The sequence below is a fragment of the Chiroxiphia lanceolata genome, chromosome 6 (genome assembly GCF_009829145.1).
Source record: "Chiroxiphia lanceolata isolate bChiLan1 chromosome 6, bChiLan1.pri, whole genome shotgun sequence".
In the NCBI taxonomy this organism is placed as follows: Eukaryota; Metazoa; Chordata; class Aves; order Passeriformes; family Pipridae; genus Chiroxiphia; species Chiroxiphia lanceolata.
Window position 1 is genome coordinate 54,418,905 of NC_045642.1, and position 22,670 is coordinate 54,441,574.

Consider the following 22,670-nt stretch of genomic DNA (forward strand, 5'->3'; position numbering starts at 1 on the left):
CCTAAGAGTAGAAAAATTTGCCAAGATATCTGCAGTGGTTGTGCAACACTAGGAGTCTGGCAGTATTGGAAGGTATGGATTGTGTTTGGGGATGTTTTTCCTTAAGAAAACAACTGCTTTGGGGGATTAAAAAAATTCCCCACCACCCAACCAACAAAAAAACCACAATAAAGCAAACACACCCCCCAAAAAATAGCTGACACAATTATGTTTACAGTTTTGGTGAACAAATTTTGAAATATTATATGCTGTGTTTCAGAAGTACTGAAACTGGATTGGATATCATGCATCATTGAGGCTTGTTAAGAAAATATGTAGTAGTTTGTCTGATGACTGTTGTTTTTCTTTTGTTTTGTTTCTTTCCTGAATTGTTGGAAACAGCAGCTGTTCATCAGAGTTCTCTGTGGAGGACTGAAGTCAGAGCTGCAAATCTGGGTTTTAGACTGGGAAGGGCAAGGGAAGAAAAGGTATAAGGGCATTTAATATAATGATCTCATCTCTTCTTTGTTTTTCAGTGGATGAATATATTGCCATTGCTAAAGAGAAGCATGGATACAATATGGAGCAGGTAACAACAACCCTCTGAATACTTACTTTATTTTAAAATATTTTCCAGCTTGTATTAAAACATGACTTCAAGTGACTGCCTAGAACTGCTTCTTCCCTTCTTTATTGACTGTGTTTTCTTCTCTCCTACTTGTCCCAAAACTGACTGTTCCTAGTAACACTAAGTTGTGCTCTGGGGATATGGAGTTCACCTGTAGTTTTATCTGGGGATATGGTGTTAGCCCCTAGTTTTACATGAAGAGTCAAAAAACCAAAACCAAAACCACTGTAATTTCTAACAGAGTCTGGCCATAAGTGTTATGCTTCCTCCTGCACACTTTCAGAAACCCCAAACAATTTTAAAAAGATTGGCTTGTCTTTGGACAGCTGCCTGATTGCATTGCAGTTTCCAGCTGACTGCTCCATCTCTTGCTTCATGGATGTCTTGGCAGTTATTAATGAGCTATTGAACCATCATATGCTTTTCTGAGGTGAACCAATATCTACAGTTATTTACCTTAAAACTGTGTTGCAAATCATTTTGCATTTCATAGATGAGCACCTTGCCTGTTGGTACAGTAATGGTGGGTGACTTTGCCAGCTGTCACTGACATTAGCCAGTACCTGTAGCCTAGGGATGGGAATCCTGATCTGAGGAGCAGATCTCCCCTTTACTCCCTGTGGCCTAGGATTGTGTACTAGTCTTTCCTGTGTTAACTAACACTGATTTCAACACTTGTTGGGGAGATGAGTAGATCTGTGCCTGGGAAACTTTTCTGAATTCTCTGGAGTTTCCTTATGCACTACTACTTGCCCGGAAAGGGAAGGCAGGGGATCTCATGACTTACTGAATTGTCAAATCACATACTGTCTCTACAAAGGGATTCTATGAAAACTTGAAAGTTTATAAAATTGTTCAGGCAGAGCATAGAAACCAATGATTTGGATGGGCAAGAGCTTCTATTTAAATGGTTCTGCTGTCATCTTTGAGTCAGACTTTCGGTGGTTGATACTCATGCTCAAAAAGACTTCTTGCTGAACAAGAACATTGAAATTGAGATAGCCAGCAAAACCAGGAATGATCAGACTCGATAATTGTAGTTTCAAAGAACAGAAAATAGCAATAAAAGGAACATGAAGGCTTCAAAAGGCTGTGAACTTAAAATGAACATAAAGATGGTAACTCTCTTCAGCTGATATGGGTATACCCTAATACTGGATACTGTGGGTAATATTTACCAAGAGAGATGGTCTCAGAGTAATAGAAATGGGTTTCGTTGTTTTAGTGGAGAAGTGATGTTTGGAGAGTATAGACTGATACAAAAGATTGATACAAATGAAGCTTGTGATTTAAAAACAAACAAACAAAAACCAAAAAAAAACCCAACAAAAAACCCAACTGAATTCTTGTCAGTTGAAAAACTTAAATTTAGCTAGCAGAAATTTGCATTCATTCTAATGTTGGAAATACAGACCTCCCACTCATTCCTTGAAGTCTTTTTCTCTGTTTTCTTCTTCTCTGTGTACAGAAGTTGTAGGACTTGCCACACCAGGATGTAAAGTGGCTGAGCAACTTGTAAAACTCCCTACTTCTAAAAATTTTCTCATTCTTACTGTAGTACTCTCACATAACACTCTGGAGTCAAAAATGTTTCCCAGGTCCTTTGGGATTTCCTAGACAACTACTCTAGGCACTTCCAGGAAATAACTGGAGAGGATCTATCTTCTATTGCTCTGGAAGGCATGTATTCATTTTGTATTATAGGGACAAGTGTCAAGGCTTTCAAATCAGGATGATTTGTTTTGTCACCAAGGGACACTCTGTCTTCAGCAGGTATCATCAGAGTTGCTGTTGGCTGAGTAACTGTGGACAAGCTGGAAGCCTGTCAGAGCTTGCTTTAGCAATTGGCCACCGTCTCTGGGCTTTACTGGCCAAGGCAGCCCTCTCCCACACACACACCCCCCTGACAGCTGGTCTCTTTGGACTTCTGTCCAGGTGGCTTGTCTGACAGTCACTGCATGGAGATTCCTGTTCTTCCACCTGTGCCCGCTGCCCAAAGCCTCCCTTTGCAGACTAAGACGTGCCAGTCTGTTGAAGGGAGTGATGAGCAGCTGGCAGGGTTCTGGGGTGTGTGCCAGCCCTCCTCTGCCCAGCGTTGTTCCCGTCCAGCCCAGCCGGCCTCATCTGTGCCACGTGCAGCTCCCAGCTCTGTCTTTTCTGTCCCCTTCCTGTGGCCGAGTGCCCTGTTGGCTCTGCTGCTGTTGGATGATGGCTGGAGGCTCGGGGCTTTGCTGGTGGGAGTCTCTGCAGCTTTGCCAGCTGGAGGGCAGGCAAAGGACAGGCTCCTGCAGGCCAGTGAGCTCTGGCAGGGCAAGCCCACTTCAGCTGGTGGTGCAAACAGCTGTCGGTGGTTGTGCTGAGCTGTGGCAGTCGCAGGCTTTTGGAAGCACTACAGTAAGTCTGGCTGTGAGCCGTGTTTTCCTGCCAGCCTGTGTCAGACACCCCGGGACAAAGGAGTCTGGGAAAGCTATGTACATATCCGTGTATGAGTGCAGAGTTCTTCTCGGGCAGCACGGGGTGGAGGAGGAATATTGCTCTGCTGCTGAAACAAGCCTGTAAGGAAAATCTTTTTGTTTACCTTTTGCTTTGTGTAAGCAGCTGTCCCCTCAGCCCTCGCTAGCATCTCAGTGGTATTTAATGCTACCCTGCCCTCCTCCCAAAATGTCTTGCTCCTTGTTTTTCTCTTGCTTCCTCATGGGGATATTTGGTACAGCTTGTGTCTGAAGCTGAAAAGGATGGCAGGGGAGAGAAAACTCAGTCCTTCATGACTGCAAAGTAGTTCCTTTGGCCCCATGCTTGCCAGAGTGGCTGCATGGCTCCTGTGACATCTTGAGTGACTGTGATGCAACCAAGACTACTACTTGCTCTGCATGGTGGCAGAAGGGAGGAAAGGGTTTTTGGGAAGCACTGAGAGGCCAGTAGGGTCCAGGGAAGATCTTGGATATCACTCTCATTTATATGCATGCTCTCTGCATAACCTTAGGGGCACAAGATCCCATAAAGGATCTGCTTTTTGCATAGCAAAGCATAGTGGGGAAACCCCAGATTTGGAGGGATTTTGTAACACTGAGCAGCCAGGGTGAAACTACTAAAGAGGGTAACTATGGCTGTGAAACCTGAGCTGAGTTTGCATATGATGAGCAGGTTACTCTTACGTTTTACTCAGCATGTTAGGGATTGCTTTCACTTCACAGCCATTGTGAAAGGCTGGTTTTTAGCTCTGTAGAGTCAGGCCTTCCCAAAATGACTTGCAGTGGTTGCTGGCATGCCAGAGGCAGTGATGTGTCATAGCACACAGGGGCTGTGCACCCCTGGGAAGGGGGGATGCGTGTGAGTGTCTCGGAGGCAGCGGGAGGAGAATGGTTTGCAGGTGCTGAAGTGTAGCACATGTACTTTGTCTTTGGAACTGAGAATGAGAGACTGCAGCAGTGAAATGAGGCATCTCTCAAGGGAACAAGTGAGCAGCCCCCAAAATGAGTGAGATTTATTCCTCTTTTGGTCCAGGGACATTTTAGCAGCAAGTCAAGGTTGTACACGCTCCTTCTTCCAGTTCTTCTCTCATCCTCTAACCCTTTTACCCCTCCCCCTCAGAAAGAACCCCCTAAACAACCATAAGAACCCCCAGTCAACTAAACCATCCTTCTGATTGTCAGGAAATAGAGTTCAGCACTGGCAAGAAACTGGTTTTTTACCTAGACTTCCCAAGTCTTTGCTTAGCTTTCCTATGCATACCATGATGGGTAAAGCTGGAGTAATTTCTTCAGTTTTCTTCTCCCACCTTTCTGTTGCTGCTCTCTTATTATGTGACTACCTGTGTGGTTTTGATAAACTTCAGGTTGATCTTCACAGCCTAGGTGGGGGTCAGATTCCAGGCTTCTCATGCTCAGAAAAGCATCTGATGCAGCTGTGAATTAAAATTATACCTACTGTATTGCCTGAGAAAAATGTTGTAGCTCTCCCTTTCCATTTTCCAGTAATGTTTCTTTTTACAATTATTTTCAATTACGATTGTCCCCTTGGTGTCTGTGTTATTTCTAGGCCCTTGGGATGCTGTTTTGGCACAAGCACAACATTGAGAAGTCTTTGGCAGATCTGCCAAACTTTACTCCGTTCCCAGATGAGTGGACAGTGGAAGACAAGGTCTTGTTTGAACAAGCCTTCAGTTTCCATGGGAAAACTTTTCACAGGATCCAGCAGATGGTAAGTGGTGTCACAGGAGTGGAAAAGCAGAACAGGCAGTTGGACTGTCATCTTCAGTGCTGATTGTGCTGAATGCATGTGTAATGCTCTTGGGAGAGGCCAGAGGAGATGTTAGAGGGAAAATACTGCCATGAATAGAAAGAAATAATATTGTTTCCAGAGTCTCCGTAGAAATGTTTTCCTTAAGTGCTTTACTGGTTCAGGATAGACTTTGACTGTACAATATTTTTGGTTGGAAATTACAGTTTTCAGTCCCCTGTGTGCCATGGTAGTGTTTGTCTCAGCTGGAGTTCAGGCATGGTCTATACACACGTGCCCACACACACACACACAGTAAAGATCATCTCTGTGCAAAGTTGATTTCCTTTCTTACAGCCTGCTTTTTAGGAATTAATTTTATTTAACTATGAGGTCTGTGCTTAATGTGATTTGGGACCATCAGCGGATGCTGTGGTGGAGGTTTATACATCATTGCAAGCATTCAGTCTTTTGATTTTGGTTGGTATTGATATTGTTTTAAACTGTGATTGAAAACTTCAAGGGTAGATTTTTGCCTGAGAGGGAGGTGCTAGGGGAGTGTGCAATTTTCTTTTGAAAGAGGGAGAGGATGGGATGTAAAAAACTTTTATTAATTGTATCTTGAGAGTGTCTTCAAATTTATCATCTGGGGGGGGGAACCAGACTTTTTTCTTTGCTCTCGTTCAGTAAAGTGCCTCCCTCTCAAGTGTTCCAGCAGGATCCAGTTACATTGGCTGTGACCCTCTGAAGTGAGCATAGGCTGTTGCAGTCTGTCTGTTCAACCTCTTTAAAAGCACATGTGAAGGTCTGTGTTGCTGATCCTGCTGAAAAGTGAAAGCTGACTTGGCCTTCCATGGATGAAGGAAAACCACCAGATCCCTTTTCAAAAGGGAAGAGCAGGAAGAGGCTCGTTCTCCTCATGTCCTCCTTGAATGTTCCTTCACTGATGTCCATTTCCAAATGGGAGTCCTAGGGTCTCCCACTCCCTTTGGTCAGGTGACAGGGCTTGCACAAACTGTGGGCAGTCTGGACTTGTGGAACTCTTGAAGGGTGAAGCTTCTTATTCCTCTGTTTTTATATAGGGCAGAAAAAAGGGGGAGGGGAATGTCCTGGGGAAAAAAAGAGAACATAAAACCCATCCTGTTGCTTGGTTAAATGCTAAAGCAAGAAATTCTCCATTCAGTTTATGTGCAGGAGCATGGCTCTGTCCCTCAGTGAAGTGCATTCCAATACAGGGATGCCAAGCTAATGCACTGTTCCCTAGCTAATGATACTTTTTTACTGTTGCTCCCAGGAAAGCCATCCTGCATGAAAGAAATTAAATGGCAAGAAGCTTTGTGTTTAGCAGGGGACAGGAATCAATGGCTCGGGAGCACGTTAGTAGTTAGTTTATATATGCTACCCCATTAGCACCAATGCAGTTTGGAACTGAGGGGAGAAATCATCAAAGCCAGAGAATGAAGAGCAAGTTACATTATTTACCGAAGCTAGTTCTGATATTTTGGCACTCTTAGCATGGATTTGTAGCCAAGTGGATGTTTGTCAGGAACAGCCTTGTCCCTGAGTTTGTTCTGTGGAACTCTTAATTTCAGCATACCAGCCTGTTGCGTGGCTATTGGCAACACAACATCGACACAGCACCTGTGCTTTGCCAGCACAGATGGATTTCTGCCTGTGTGCAGCTGTGGGCCAGGGCAGTAGTTCTGGTGTGATCCACTATTAGAACCTAAAGTCAATCTGCAGTTTGAGAACCAGGCTTATCTCAAGACTTAAACTGCAGTATCTGAATAAGAGAGAACTGCCTCTTGCTCACAGTTTTGTTTCAAGCCCCACCTGTTCTGCCCTCCAAGCCGAACCAGACACTTAACTAAAACATGTTTTATTCAGCAAGAAAGGCTGGACTTTTACCTTTTAAAAGTCCTGTGTGAGAACATCCATGCAGAGTGTTTCAGAAGTAGAGAATTAGTCGTAATGTAGTTTTATGCTTTTTGGAGGCAGACCTTTCATTCATAGCTACAGGGTAATGGTATTAGTATAAAAGGACCAAAAAAATTAATTCTGAGACTTGTGTTTTTCTGTATTGGAAGTTCACCGTACAGTAACATTTCACCTTTTGAAAACATCCTTTGTTGATGCCTTTGAATAGACTTCATCTATGGTGAATGGTGTGAATAAACCTATTTAACCAAACATTAAAGATGTGCTTGGGATGGTGCCTGCAATTCAGCAGTTCCTGCAGTTGTTTACGTGTGTCTGTGTCGGCTTTTAAAACTGTTATCTCAGTTTCAAGGCCTCATTTTGGATATGCTCTTGCTCTGTTCCTCTACTCTGAAGGGAACCAGCTACGTGGCTGGTGAGTGGAGGCTTGCTGAGATGCTCTTCAGAGATTTTGATGTCCTAAATAGTAGGCACTAACCTGAAACACTCTACCATAGCTCATTTTTGGAAAGGCTGCAGAACTGCCTTGCTTGAGCCTTTGAGACAATCCAATATAGAGAGATCAGATGTTCCTTGACAAAACCAGACCAATTGTATATGAACTCCTGGGAATACTTTACATATAAACATATAAAAGGATACATGTTTAATTTACAGCTTCCTGACAAATCAATAGCCAGCCTGGTGAAATTTTACTACTCCTGGAAGAAGACAAGGACTAAAACTAGTGTGATGGATCGTCATGCTCGTAAACAAAAAAGGGAACGTGAGGAAAGGTAGGTTTGCAAGCAGAAAGGCTGTGTATTGCTGCACACTGGTTTCTTTAGACTATCCCAGAGATTCCTGTTAGCTTGTAAGAAACTAGATGGAGGATTTTCCCCAAAACGTTTCCTGGTACCACACCTTTCCCCACCCCTCTTCCCTGCTGTGCATGTTTTGCTTTGCTTAAAGCCAGAAGGAATCTGTTAGCAATTAGGTGTGCTCCCTTTTTCAACACTGTGCGATTCCTGATTGCCCTCTAATGCACTGGTTACCGTCCCATTCTAGAACCTTTTCTCTGATACTGCGTGAGGGTGGAGAAAATGAAATTAAAAGTGTTTACAGTCTGATTGGCACTGTAGTCAGCAGAGCCAGAAAAGCTGATAAGCAGGATGGTAAAAGGAAGTAATGAAAGAGCTAGAAATCTGCCTTTATTTCCTCTCTGTGATGCTCAGCAGAGTGAGAATGTGCACCTGACACAGGGAACAGGCTCCAGTGCAGGACCTCTCTCCTGTGTGTGTATGCACACAGCCCCTCCCCTGCCTCTTAGAAAACTGTGACCAGTGTGAGGCTGTCAGGCCAAGCTGTTCCCTAAGAAAGGTGAAGTTAAGGCTCTGTTTTTGAGTGACTGAGAAGAGGGTAGCAGAGGGCAACTCAGGATGAGCTCTCTGGCAGAGGTATCCCAAGGAGTGCTGAGTGTGTTAGGATCTGAGTGAGGCTGGTGCTGTTCTGGAGGTCACTAGCTACTGAGGTTTAGCAGATGAACTTGATTCCTGCTTTTTCTGCAAGTTCACCCTCCTGGGTAACCATGGAAGCCCTTGAAGGTAAAGCAGCCAGTGGCCTTGTGTGTATTGCTATAAATATCTGTACAGTTGGAACTGCCACTTGATGACTTTGCCTAGTTCTGGAGCTGACAGAGCCTCAGAAATGCAGGGGCCTCACATGTCTGTGGGGAAAGTAACCCCTCTGAACAGCAGCAACTCCGTCTGCTTGATGCAAGTACCTTCTCAACCTGCTCTAAAATGCAGTTAATGTCTTTGCAGACCAAACTTGAGTTGTTCCTGGCTTTGGAAGACTTCTAATATAATCGGGCACAATTCTGCAAAAGTTTTCCCTCAAAGGAGTTGCTGCACTTCCCAAGGAGCTCTTTGCTGGCTACAGTGCACATGAGCAAGCTCTGTTTGGGAAGGGGGAAGAAACGTGTTTCTAGGGTTGAACTGTTCTACACCAATGACTCACTCAACCTCTCCCATCTCTCCATTAGGTCAACAATACTTGCTTAACAGGCAGGACCAGGGAGAATACTGCCAACCAACTTGTCCAGTATTTGGTTGACTTTCTTTGACTTGAGTCTCTTTTTCCACTCTGTTCCTTTCTTTTCTCTGCAAAGGCTGTCTGTTTTTCTTCTCCCCATCCTGATAGGTTTTATTTATTTATTTATTTTGGTTTGGTTTGGTTTTAGTTTTCCTACTAATTTATGGGCGCATGGAATCTTTTATAAGGAGTATTTGTTTGTCTCATACTATGTAGTTTTGGGGTCTTTTCATACTACCTCCTCTATTTTCGTTCTGTGCTCATAAATGAAATTACTGCAATTTGGAAATGCACCTCTCAGGTACCTATGCCTGTTTGGTAGGAAAAGCAGCACCTCAGCATCTGGTGACTGGGAAAGAACTGTATGGGCTGTCATGTGCTGCAATTTTGTAACCTTTGAGGAAGGCAGATGGTTTGGAAATGCATATTTGGTTTACGTTTGTAGCAAGCTAAGCACAAGACCATCAGCTTGATTTTTGATTTCCATTCTTCCCCTCCATTACATAAAATAGCCAAACCCCACACCCCCAAAGGATTTGTCAGTGCAGCCATGTGGGGTGTGCAATCCACACTGGGTGAGTTCAGGGTGCCCAGATTTTCAGGTTGTACTGTGCCATTCGGTGCTGGCAGAACTGCAGAGTGCTCTTTGGTTATAGGGATCAGTGTCTAAAACTGCAGAAATGAGTTGGGTGGGTTTTGATCTAGCTCATGTCTAGAGAACATGCTAGAATACAGGATCAAACCATCAGCACAGCAAAGGCTGTGGGACTTGACTGTTGTAGAAAGGCTGAAATCTGAACCTAGGTGAGAACACAAGGAAGTTCTTTTGGAGATGGGGTTAAGTGAAGAGACAGTCTGAGGTATCTCGCTCGAATACCTCTGTATCTCTTCTGTGGCTAGGCAGGGAAATTCCCCAACTCCTCAGGTTGTTGCTAAAATAACTCCCAGTGCATTTAGAACCAGGTTTTCAGTAGCTGTTCTTAGTAGCGTGAGGGGCTTTGTGAATTCAACTCTGGGAGGGGATGCTTGGGAGTTTATTCCCTGGAATCCTGATTGCTTAGACTAAATGCCCTGTGAATCAGCTGGTGAGCCAGGCAGCTTGGGAGAGCAGAAGTGGCTTGAACAAGTGACTGCTCTTGTGGAGATGGATGCCAGCCCAAGCCACCTGGCAATCCCTTCCTCCTTGAGATGTGGCTGCAGCAGGGAGCCAGCCATGAGCTGTACCCTGTTGGCTCCAGCACTGTAGTACAGCTCTGCCCTGCACTGAAGCTGTGGCATACCTGCACCAGCTGATGCTGGTTCCTCAGCCCAGGCTATAAAGTTTGACTTGACAAAATAGGTTTATTTTTTTGATTTAAAAAAAAAAAGTAAAAAGCTTGGATTAGATCAGGTTATTTCTTCTGTTTCTGGGCATCGTCTCAAATGGTGCAATTAACTTTAGTTGTGTACAGTACAAAAATTCTAAATGGTGGAAATACATTTGATTTAATGTCTGATTAAAATTCCAATGAAGCTAAACTGGACAGGTGTGCCAGGGTCACTTTCAATATGGGCCCAATTTCATGCCTATTATTATTCTGTAACTCATAGTCTTTTTCTTTTCCAAGGGAAAATAAAATGTAAACCTGTCACTGAAGAAAAAACAAAACAGCCAAACATTTTTTATGCTTGTTCTTGAGGGAGCTCATCTTGTGCATGTCTGTTTTGCAAAACGTTAAGGAGTTCTATGAAATCCAAGTTTTAGCTACTTGCTGTATTTCTCAGTCTTCTTTCTGTCAGTTTGCCTGAAGTTAAAATGCTCAGTGTCCCGTGTTCTTTAAAAGATAACTTGTGGAATTAATTTCATATCTCTGTGCAGACTTACTTTGCCCAAGTACACTACTGAGAAGTTATCCTGTACGTACTATCTTCACAGTTAAGAATTTATTGACTTAAACCAAAGCAAAGAAACCCAAAGATACCTGCAACCCTCTAAAAAAACCCACATCCTGGGAATAAAACTAAGGAAAGCTGTTGGACTTGATATTGCATCCATGCATTTGTTTTAGCATGCTATTTATAGAAAAAGAGAGTCTCACAAACTAATACAGTACTGTTTGCTTTTGTCTTCCAGTGAGGATGAAATGGAGGAAGCAAATGGAAATAACCCAATTGACATTGAAGTTGAACAAAACAAGGAGAGCAAAAAGGAGGTATAATTCTTTTTCTTATTTCTGTACTAATGAAAGTGTTTACTTACTAGCTACTTCATGTAGAAACTGACAGTATGTAATTTTCTTTTTGTGCTTTGTATAGTTGTCATACAAGAAAAGCATTGTCTTCAGAATTATTCTTAGATCAAGACAAGTTTAGATAAGTTATTATGGATGGAACTAGGAAAATTTCAGACTTTACTGTCCCATGATTGTGTAGTCTGTGATTGTTTCTAGTCTCTTTGATTCTCTCTTCGGGTGTATTAGCTTAAACCACCTTCAGTGATGGTTTAAATCAACCTAACTGCATGGAGATGGAGTAGAAGCACATCTCCCCATTAAGATGGCTTGGGAGGGGAGAGACAGCCTTTTGTTCTAGGTAGACCATTAAGAGCGTGTTTATCTACAGCTTAGATTCTGAGGTAAATTCCTGATGTACTGAAATTCCCAGCAGTAGTTCTGAGGATTTCAGTTGCACCAGGATTGCAACTCTATTGGTGAAAAGGAGAAGGTTTTTGTGACCAGTTCATTTTGTGTGGCAGAGGGGCCTTAACCTGTTATTTGCAGAATATTTTGTCTACTTGAAGTGTAGTACTTGCATCTCACTTAAAATGAAGTAGTTAAAGTGGGCATAGAGTTCTGGATGAAAATAGCCACACAGATATAACAGTTTTGAAAACCTAGTCTGTGATGCTTAACCAGAAAACATATACTTCATGTCTTTAACCTGCAGGTTATCTGCTACTAAATAAAAGCACCTTGCCTTTCAGCTGCAGCGTGGGTTGTATGTGTGAGTGAGAAAGATGCTTACCCTAAGGCCATCTCTCCCTGAAGTAGTTCCCTTTCCTGATTTCTTGTAGCCTGATTTCTCTCCCACGGACATTCTATTTCCTTTTTTAAATTCCTTTAAAGGTTATATGTCGGGAAAATCCACTAGAAATATTTAAAAAGATGATCTAACTGAGGCAAAAACAAAGTCCTAGAGCAGCTATTTTGTCAGCCACTGTCAGAGAGATTAATTTCTCCAACAAATTATTTTTAATGTAAATAACTGAAAAATTACAACATTCCCATCTGTTCTTTGCCTGTGCCAGGGTGCTCTCTAGACTTTCCAGAAAAGCCTAACTGTTGCTTCCACTGAAAGGACCAGCACCCTTGATGTCTGTCTAGGAGCAGAGTGGATGTGAAGCCATTTGCATTCATCCTTACAAGAAACTGCAGAAGCTTCAGCAACAGCCAAACAGGAAGGGTTCTCACTTGGCTAAGTTGCAGCTGCATACTGCAGCTCTCCAGTGTCTTGTAAATAATAGTATTGTCCGATTTTCCAATATTTTAATAAATTTTCAAGTTTAGATTTCTTTGTAAGCTCTTTGAAAGCTTGCATCTGTAAAAGAGCTCCCTTCAATCCCCTCTGTTATTGCTTCCTTCCCTACCAATGCTGACATACCCTGAATTTGCTGCGGAAGAGGGAAAGGTAGTTCTTTGCCAACTTTCTGTTGTAAGGCCAAACCAGATCAGATGTCTAATAGTTACCATCAACGCATTTTTGTAGAAAATATTGTGTGGGAGGAGGTTGTGTGCCCTCCCTGTCACACTGATGCAGGCCATGGACTCCTGCTGATCTGAAACTCATGCAGCATGTGCAGTCTGGCTGTGTGTGCAGTGTCAGGCAGCCTGGTGGGGGCTCTTCTGGTCAGGGATTGTACTGGAGGGCAAAATGAAGCCGACAGCCTTCATAGCCTGTTAAGAGTTTATCTGGGGTTGTTTAGCCTGGAGAAGAGTAGGCTCGTGGGAGACCTTATCACTCTTTACAACTACCTGAAAGGAGGTTGTAGCAGGATGGGGGTTGGCCTCTTCTCCCAGGCAACTAATGACAGGACAAGAGGGCACGGCCTTAAGCTGTGCCAGGGGAGGTTCAGACTGGACATCAGGAAGAATTTTTTCACTGAAAGGGTTGTTAAGCGTTGAAATGGGTTGCCCAGGGAGGTAGTGGAGTCACCAGCCCTGGAGGTGTTGGAGAAACGAGTGAATGTGGCTCGTAGTGTTATGGTTTAGTTGTCATGGTAGTGTTTGGTCAAAGGTTCGACTTGAAGATCCTGGAGGTCTTTTCCAACTTTTCCAACAATCTTTCCAACAATGATTTTATGATTCTGATTTTACGGTACCTGCACCTGGGGCTGATGGAAATGCCTTGAGAAGAGAGCAGGTATCCAGGAGGGGGCAATAAGGTCGTTCTTGATCGTTGTGTTTCTTTTAATGACATGGTCAGATGTGCAGGGCTGGTGATGTGTCAGCAGCTCAGGACTCTTACCGTAAAGAACCCCCTTGTCCCAACCGCTCAGAGATGTTTTTTGGGTCTCTGAGACATGTTGGTTACTATCTGACTTGCCCAGTAATACTGGGATTTCTCAGAGTATCTGAAATCTCTCATCTGTTTCCTCTTTTGGGGATCACTGGAGGGGGAATCTTCCCTTTTTACTTTCAGTGTTAGTGCAACTGTTCAGATTTCCTCAGATAGTGACTCTGTAATACTGAGGTCATGACCTAGAACTGCTTTCTCCGTATCTTCCCTGTTCCTGGAAATGCCTCCCATTTCATCCTCTGCTTTTACATGGCTTGAGATAGCTTGGTCTTCTAACAGAGTGAAATCTGAGGAAGGGAACTTTGTATTAAGGGGTTTGTAAGACTGAAGTGCACTGGATAGCAGTGGCAATACCTAAATAAACAGAGGAACACTGTTAAATCCCTGCATTTTAATTCTTTCTGGTTTTCATTACTTTATTTAATTCTAAAGAGAGATGTGTGTGGCCATGAAAGCAAGAGTTTCCAAGAAAGAGTAGATGTTCAAATTTTTGCTGGGTCCTAGAGGCATTTGGAGCCATCAAAAACTGTTCTGCTGGAGCTCTGGCTTATTGTCCCCAACACAAAAGAGTTTTGCATTTTTTGAACTGTGTAAAACAGTCATTTAAAACTGCTTTCATTTTTCCTTAATGTTGAGGCTTCTAGGATGTTTGCACTGTGGGACTTGCACGTTGGTCAACCTACAGCCTGAACCTGTAGTGAGTTATTGCTGTGTGGTCCTGTGAAATTGTGTATGCAAATGAAATAGGAGCAGATCTGAAATGCCTATCCATGCTGAATAATTTACCTGGCTCAGTTATCAAAGTGCTCACTTCTGAACCAGGGTACAAAGCTTACCGCACTTGCTCATAGCTAAACCACTTTGCTTTCCCCTGCTCACCACTCCCTTCTGCAAAAAGAAATAGGGGTATCCATCCTGCCATGGCAATAGTTACCTCTTGCTTCTGGGCTTGCCTTTAGCATCGTATCTCATGGAATACTGTGCACTAATCGATGGAAGAAGAAGTTTGAGAACAGGCAATTGTCCACATTACTGCTGTTATGTGGCTCTGGCCGTTGTGCCCATGAAGAGAGTGCAAGCTTTTGTCTGCTGGCAGCTGTGGAGGAGTCCTCTGGTCTTTGGGAGTCAGAACCTCATGCTTACGTGGGGTTGGTCCTTAGCCTTGTGTGGTTTCAAATGTGAGCATTTAATGTTCACTAATGAGCAAATGTCACAAACTCTGTAGAAACTGCATGTAGCTGCAAATTAGGAGGGGAACAATAGCTCTAAATGAAGCCAATGTGTTTAAAGCTGGCAGTGATCAAGTAGAGGATTCAGCCTCCCCTCTCTGCTTTCTCTCCCTGCCATCCTTCTGTTCTGTGTTCTTGGCCAGGCTCCAGTCACTGGGTAGTAAATCTTAGTTATGAGTTGCATGTTGAAAATAACTTCTGGAAGAAATGGTTTTGGTTTTTAGAATCAGATGTGCTCTTGAAGGATGTGTAGTGTAGTGTCCTGGCTAATCTCCCTGTTAGAGGTGTGTGCTAAATTCTTTGCTTTAAATGTAAGGGATAAAAATAATAAGTGGTCTGTGAAATACTTGTTTTTCCAAAAGAGACTTAAATTTTATTTTAGGCAAAATTGCATCAGTTTAATGGAACAGCTGATATACAAGTACTATGCAAGAAAACTTGTCTTCCAAGGAATGGTGTAACAATCTAAGAATTACTCTGTAGTCATCTCACTCCTTTATCCTTCGCCTTTAAATAAATTTGGTTTATTCCTTTTCCTGTCTGACTTGTAATAATACAAATCTCGGTAAACTGTTCTAGTTGTGTTCTTCCCCTGTCTGCAAACTCCACTTTGTTTCATTCTGGAGTTCAGTTAAAATGGTGTCTTCAGGCTGGTGATGAAAGCAAGAAGAGAGGTTTTGGAGGTTTCAAAATAAGGAGAACATTTAACTACTGCAAAATTGTGCATCTGCCTCCCAAAATGAGAATGGGCAGAGATGACAACCAGTATCTCTGTAAATACTGAAAGCTGCCTAGAAGAAAGGAGAGATTTGTACAAGACGGTGTTTGTATGACATGCCACTTAAAGCAAAAAATGTCTTCCTGTCTGCAAAGTAGCTTTGCTGTTCTCCAGTCTTTGATGGCTAAAAGTCATAGAATCATAGGATGGTTTGAGCTGGAAGGGACCTTTAAAGATCATCTAGTTTTGTAAAATGACTGCTCTTTGCCAGGTGCCACCTGCTGAAACTGTCCCTCAGGTGAAGAAGGAGAAGCACAGTACGCAGGCCAAAAACAGAGCAAAGAGGAAACCTCCCAAAGGAATGTTCCTTTCCCAGGAAGATGTGGAGGCTGTTTCTGCCAATGCAACAGCTGCTACCACTGTACTCAGACAACTGGACATGGAATTAGTCTCAATCAAACGACAGGTATGGATTTGGAGTATGGATGGGCTGGTTTTGGTGGTAAGGCCTGTTTCAGTCTGCAAAGCTGGCAGGAATTTGTGGCTTGGCAGTGATGATGTGCATTGTTATGTGGCTTAGTTGACAAGCTGCTAGTTCTCTGCTCTGAACTAATGCAGCCCTGGGTTGTACATCTCATGTTATAGTATAGCCTATTTTATACCTAAAAGCAAGGAAGAGTTCACAGCAGGGACTTGAAGGGACACTTGTTGGCACTTGCTGTTTCTTGCAGTTCAGAGTTCCTTTGGTTTTAACTGTGAACTTTCCTCAGGTGACATTAGTTTCAGCAGTATCCGATTTCCATCTGCAGCAGCTGGTTTCCTTTGCTTTTTCATATGGTACTTTTAGAAGAGGCAGATATGGTTTAGTCTTTCTTAGATAGGCATCATACAAACTTTCCTGTGTACCTTTTGCTTCCCTCATGGATCTGCCTTTTAAACAAATGTTTTTCAAATATCTGTGATTAAAGACAGGTTACTACATGAGTCTGTTGCCTAGATCTGAGCATTTTTGCTCTTTCTAAAGCAGAGATCTGTCTCAAGCTCTTTATTAAACTTTATAAAACTGGTATTTTGGCCTGAAGCCTCTTTTTGGCACTCTGGGAGAAGTGACGCTCTCTAGCAGTCTTTGATTCATTACTTGCTGCAAAGGGGGTCTTTCTTCTCATACTTGTCTTTATACAGACCTCAAAGTTGGGGCAGTTTGTGCTCCAAATAACTTGTAGACAGCAGAGAATAAATTAAATGGTATCTTCTGATTCACCAGCTGCTCCTGCATTCCACACGCTTCCTTTTGGAAAGGCTGAGCTTGTGGGGTTCCTGCTGAGGCTGCTAGAAAAAAGGCTTGTCCAAAGATATGTTTTAATCCTTTTAAAGGAATGAAACTTTCTTTTCAGATTCAGAATATCAAACAGACAAACAGCGCGCTCAAAGAAAAACTTGAAGGTGGTATAGAACAATACAGACTTCCAGAGGTAAGATCGTTTCCTGACCCTTGTTTATTGTGAAGATAAATGCTAATCTGTGTTTACATACCATGGCTATTGGTTTCCAGTAAAGTAGGACCAATGTCCTATTGGTTGTCAGTGTGACTCAGGTCCTTTACCATATTCACTGATGTGTAATGGAAATGGGAGATGAGAAGAAAGTAAGAAGCAGTGTTTAAGTTGAAACTTGTGAAAGTTGCTTCTAATAGAAGGTATCCCAGATAGATCATGATTTATCAGTGCTATATCTATATGCCCTTGTGAGAGAGGTAGTTGCTTTGCTCTAAATGCTGAGAAATATGGGAGAGGATATTAATGGCCCATCTTTCTTTGGGCACTTGGGGCTTTCTCTGTGTTCCCTCCAATGCTGGTACCTCATGCTGGAAGTTATTTGGCCCAGATTACAGAAGGTGTCTGTGATAAAAACAAGTAGGTGCTTTGGAAGAGTGTGGCTCTTAGTTATCTGCTCAGACCCTTCCCTATCTTCTTTTCTTACCATGACTTACAGGCACAGTTTATGTCACAGTTAACTGAATGGATGCCATATGCAGTTCTTTATGCTGAAAATGTCATTGCAACTAAAGGAATTATGTACTTTGATTAACAATTCTTTTTTGCACTTTTGAGGGGTTTTTAAGAGCTCAGATACAAGTGAAGGTACATAAATGAAGTTACCTAATTTTTTTTTTTTTTTTCTGTCTAGGTCGTCCAGAAATTTAATGCACGTTGGACCACAGATGAGCAGCTTCTTGCTGTGCAAGGTATGGCACTGCAAGTTTATTTGTACTTCATTTGTTGATGGTCAAAACTTTGCTGCATTTCAGGGCTGAGTTTCCCTTCAGTGGCTAATGAAGGATTTTGACGTTGCTGTGTACTAATGCACCAAGAATGTATTTGAACAAGGCAAAAATATTCCCCCTTCCCCTTCCTGGGCAGTATAAATTTCATCATATGAATATTTGCAAATAATGTCTGCTTGTCTAAGCTTTCAGAAAATGAAACTCTGCTGGAATCACTGCTATGCTGTTTTCTTCTGTAACTTTTCAAGCAGTACAGGCAGATTTACACAGGTCTTGTAGATTTGACTCCGCCCATCTTTTACTAAACCTTTATTTTCTTCTCTTCTCCAGGGCTGGTCTTAGCTGTGTCTCTTGCCCCATTTAGACTTCTTTTTTCCTGGATTAATCTGAAAAAGGCTTGAAACCTTGACAGAGGTTCAGCTTTGGATCCTTATGCTGTGACTTGAGCCTGATTTGTGGTCTTGGTGGAAATAACACATTGCTTTTGTTTTTCCTTTTGTCGCTTCCAGCAATCAGAAAATACGGCCGAGACTTTCAGGCAATCTCTGATGTGATTGGAAACAAATCTGTGGTGCAAGTGAAAAACTTTTTTGTAAATTATCGACGTCGTTTCAACATAGATGAAGTCCTACAGGAGTGGGAGGCAGAGCACGGCAAAGAGGAGACAAATGGAACCAATAGCCAGAAGCCTGTAAAATCCCCTGATAATTCCACTAAGATGTCCGAAGAGGAAGATGAGGTAAATCCAGTTTAAAAGTGACATAAAATTCCAGATCTGAGTTCAGTTCAGATAGACGTGTGTGTATATATATATACACATATACACACACACAGTCTTTGCAAATTTTTTACGATCTTCAATCTGAGCGTATTTCACTTCCTCTGGATATACACATTCCAGTACTGATTTTGGGAATTGGGAATTCCAGGCATGTATGAAAGCAGAAAGAGAACAGTTGGTTTGCAACCCTCTGACAGTATCTGTATCTCATCAGAACAAGGAGATTTTAATGTCTCTTGCTGCTGAAACCCCATACATCTTTATCTCACTTGGATGTTTTCCCTGCACTCAGTTCTCCCAACTGTTCTAGGTTTGGCTTTGTGGGACCCTACAGTCTTCTGAGCCAAAACTTGCTCTTTCATTTTTGATGATTGAGTGGCTTCACTTGGGGGAAGGGAAGAAAGCTATAAACAACATGAGTGTGTGAAACTGTTCACTCTGGAATTACCTAAAGACAAAGTTTCCATGATTTTTACAGCAGTTTCTTTGAAGACAGACGTTTTAGAAACAGCATCTCCGTGATGGATCTTCATGGAGTTAACACTTTTCCAAAGGCCATGTATGTTTAAAGTTAACTAAGGGACTGTAGAATGTTTAAATATGAAAGTGAGTTACAAAAATGTAGTATCAACACGATCTTGCAAAAAAAACCCCGGTAGAGGCTTGTGTGTTAAAAATGTCAAGGACTTCCTTTGACCTAATTTGTAAGACAACTTGTTGCACAAGCCATGTCTTTTAAAAGCAAGCACAGTCAATGTAGGGCAAATTTTGGAGTAAAGACTTCTCAGTGTACTGTATATCTTTGTTGGTCTGATTAAGGGTGGGTCACCCATACTTGTCCTTCAGGCATTCAAAAAGCAGAACTCCACTGCTTCACAAATCCTAATAACATGTAATTCGAAGATGCTTATATTTGGGAACTAGATCCAAAGGTATGACAGATAAATAAAATCAAACTCAGAAAACTTGCCTTCTCAGGAGGGTGTGAGTGAAATTGTCCCATTCTTCCAGAATTGAGAGGTAGAGCCACCAATTTGAAAGATAGATGGCTCATGTCACTGCCTTTTCCTGTCCTCAGTAGAGTTATGTCTGTTGGCAATGCAGAGCTTTTCTTCTCTGAGCCCTCTGAGATTCTCCCTAGCTTCAAATACACCCTTGTTCCTGACAGTTGAGGTCAAAACAGGTGAGTCTTGCCTGACACAGGAAAAAATGACTGCAGCAGGAACCTGGAGTGGGCTGATGTGGCCAAGTGTGAGGGTACTGGAGCAATGAGGATCCCAAATGAGTTAGCAGAGGAGGAGCAGGGAGAGTGGAGGCATGATGGCAAGGTCTGGTGAAATTACTGCTGGAGCAGCTGTTGTGATCCCTGAAACTAGTGATGGAAAATGCCCAGTCTGGAGCAGAACAAGTGCTGAGTGGTGGGAACCAGACCAAAACAACAATCTGGTGGAAATGGTTGCAAAGCCTGGAGAAACAGCAGCTCTTGTGAGAGTCAGGCAGCTCAGTGCCCTGCAGTACTGTGGGGATGAGGGCAGAGCCTGCCTGCACCAGGCTGACACAGACAGGAGCTAGGCAGGGTGGCAGTGAGCTGCCAGCTGTGGCAGACCACATATGCCTAGTGCCATGTGGCTTGTGGGTCTTGATGAGGCCTGTTCTGGACAGTAGGAGAACTGATATGTCATGGCTGGCAGCATAGAGGGGATTTTAACTACCAAGCCTGCAGTTTTTTATAAGAACACATATGGAAGTGTCCCAGTTTGAGGGACACAAAGCTATCCCACAGTGGATATCTAGTGGCCACCATGCTCTCTGAGCACATCAAACCTTGCCTCTCAGGCTGGCTATAAATGCAGTGCTCCTGCCTTCAGAAACAACATAAGCACTTTGCTGACTGGGTGCCTGTCTCAGCAGTTCTGGGGGCAAGGTGACATGTCATTGGAAATATCCCATAAGTGATCTGTGTGGCCTAGGAGCAGGTTTCCCAGTCCCTCCTGAGCTGCACAGTACTGTGTGGCTGATGCCTACTCCTGAGGGCACTTAAACAGGTGGTGTCTGGTCAAGTCAGGGGGACTCAGCAGCAGCCAGAAGACTTTGCTGGCCTAACACTGAAGTCCCTTGGGTGCTTTCTCTCCTGGCATGCCTTAGCTGTCTGGCCACCAGCCTGGTGAAAGCTTCATCAGCCCTCTGAGGGCTCTGGGCTTTTCCATAGCAAGTGGCTACAGTTCCCTTTTTTTGAAGGAGGGAGGTGAGAGTACTGATTATAAAGCAGCTGCAGCTCCAGTCTTAATTCCTGTATGTTTAAATTCCCAACAACAAATCCCAGTGTGCCTCAAAATAGGGAAAGCTGCTGTGATTCTTCCTATGTGCCAGGGTTGTCTGTTTAGTTGCTTTTAGTACTGTGGATCTGGGGTGAAGTTTGGAGATGCAAGAAGGCCTATTGTGTATTCATTTTAAACTAAACATCTCCTTTTTCTCCCCCCTTTCCCCTTCCCTCCAGGCTACTTCTGTTCTTGATGTCAGATATGCATCTGCTTCGTGAGAAGGTGCTGTAGCCTAGAACAATTTGTGTTGACTACTGTGTTATCCAGGATATCAGGTATTAGCAAACCTCAGACAGCCATCTGCATCATATCTGTGGACAAGCAGCTATTACCAAAAAAAAGGCAAACGCTTCCAGTCCTGTGCTACATCTGCCTTAATCTCCCCTCATTCCTCCATACTGCCTCCACTTTCTTTCAAAAGCACCCAGGTAGCTCAGCTCTCCATTTCATCAACATCATGCTTAAGCATGGGGACTTCTAGAACCAGTAACACCTATAAATTTTTGACCAACCTGCAAAACAAGGAGCTCCTTAGCACCCCACTGTAACTCTACACATTAGGAGTTCTTAAAATACTTGGTCCATAGGGTATAAGTTATGTATTGCTGCATGGCCTTGTGGTCTCCGCTTCCTGTGTATTCTTACGATGACACTATTGTTAGTGAGCTTTCTATAAAGGAGAGGCCTGTGCACATGCCAGCAGTGTCAGGTTTGTTCTGCCATGACAGGACATGTTAACAAACAATCTTGAATAATGCAGAGTGATAGGAAATGTTATTTCTAAGGTTTGGTCAGTCCAAGGTTGTAGATGTAACTCATTACACTTCTGGTTTGTGCAATTCCTTCCACTGTATTTGTGTGTTCTTGCTTCATAGAAAGCTCCCTAATTGAGCATTTTATTCCTGTATATTTTAATGGCTTTTATTTAGTGCAAAAGGGAATACGTAACCTGAAACTGTTTGATATGCTATTTAACCCCTGGCATTCAGCATTTGCATTGTAACTTGTTAAATGAGTGCTACACAACTTTCTTTTTCCTGATCCTCTGCGGGATTAAGTCAAAACAAACTTCCTCTGGTGCCTCTCCTTTGGGGAATATGTGCCTTTTTACATTTGGCTACCATAGGTCACTTTCTGTCCCAGTGTCTCATTTCTCTTCAGAGCGCTGTTTGCCAAAGACATCAAACTGCTTCTCCCACTGGAAGTCTGGATGAGGGTTGGAGCACAAAATTCAACCTTCAAGAGTTTTTGATCTCTTGGAAGTTTAATGGAGAAGAACCGGGTTAATTTTCATTGGCCATTTTAACCCTTCTGAAGCACACATCGCTTTCATGTTCTGAACCAAAATATGCAATTTAAAATCTAAGAGGTGCTTTTCCAAATACTTGGTGCATGCAGCTTTCAAATCCCAGCCCTCTGCTCGGATGACCTGGCTTGAACTGGAGCTGTTCTTGGAAGTCCTGTATGAGGACTTTGCACCTTGAACAAGGTAGTTGCTGACTGCCGAGCAGACAGTGTTCAAAGAAACTAGAAGCAGCATTATTACTTCTTGTCCAGTGGAAAGCTGCAAAATAACACTAGTCACAAAGTATTTAAAAATGGTTAATTTAATGATGTTGAAAGAAACCACCAGGTGTCTTTGCAGGTGGAAAAAAGGACCTTTTCTGCTTCTCTTCCTCTGCAGAGGGTTCAAGCCAAGATGGCACACAGTGATGTACAGCACCAGCCTTTCTTAACACAACCTGAAATGAGCTAGTCCGTGGCCTGGCCTGCAGCTGAGGTGCTGCAGCTCATAGTTGAGCCCCGTCCTTGGTGCTGATGTTTAGGTGCTGGGCTGTGCTGTGTTGTGTGCTGTAGTGGCTCTGTTCTCTGTACCTGAGCAAGGCAGGCTGATGCCAGCTGGGTAATAGAGCCAACTCTGTGCACCTCCTGCAGTGTGGACAGCCC

At 43.0% G+C, this 22,670-nt stretch overlaps 1 protein-coding gene across 2 annotated transcripts in view; it reads left to right on the plus strand.

The window, feature by feature from the left end:
* RCOR1 (REST corepressor 1) overlaps positions 1 to 22,359 on the plus strand; it is an 81,974-nt gene extending 59,615 nt beyond the window's left edge. For both annotated transcript variants that reach the window (XM_032691390.1, XM_032691391.1), the window contains 9 exons: positions 516 to 568; positions 4,646 to 4,807; positions 7,421 to 7,539; positions 10,950 to 11,028; positions 15,609 to 15,803; positions 16,732 to 16,809; positions 17,525 to 17,582; positions 18,131 to 18,360; positions 20,900 to 22,359. In XM_032691390.1, coding sequence (XP_032547281.1) covers positions 516 to 568; positions 4,646 to 4,807; positions 7,421 to 7,539; positions 10,950 to 11,028; positions 15,609 to 15,803; positions 16,732 to 16,809; positions 17,525 to 17,582; positions 18,131 to 18,360; positions 20,900 to 20,941 — 1,016 coding nt within the window. In that variant the 3' untranslated portion in view covers positions 20,942 to 22,359. The remainder of the gene's footprint in view (positions 1 to 515; positions 569 to 4,645; positions 4,808 to 7,420; positions 7,540 to 10,949; positions 11,029 to 15,608; positions 15,804 to 16,731; positions 16,810 to 17,524; positions 17,583 to 18,130; positions 18,361 to 20,899) is intronic.
* The last annotated feature ends 311 nt before the right edge of the window (positions 22,360 to 22,670 follow it).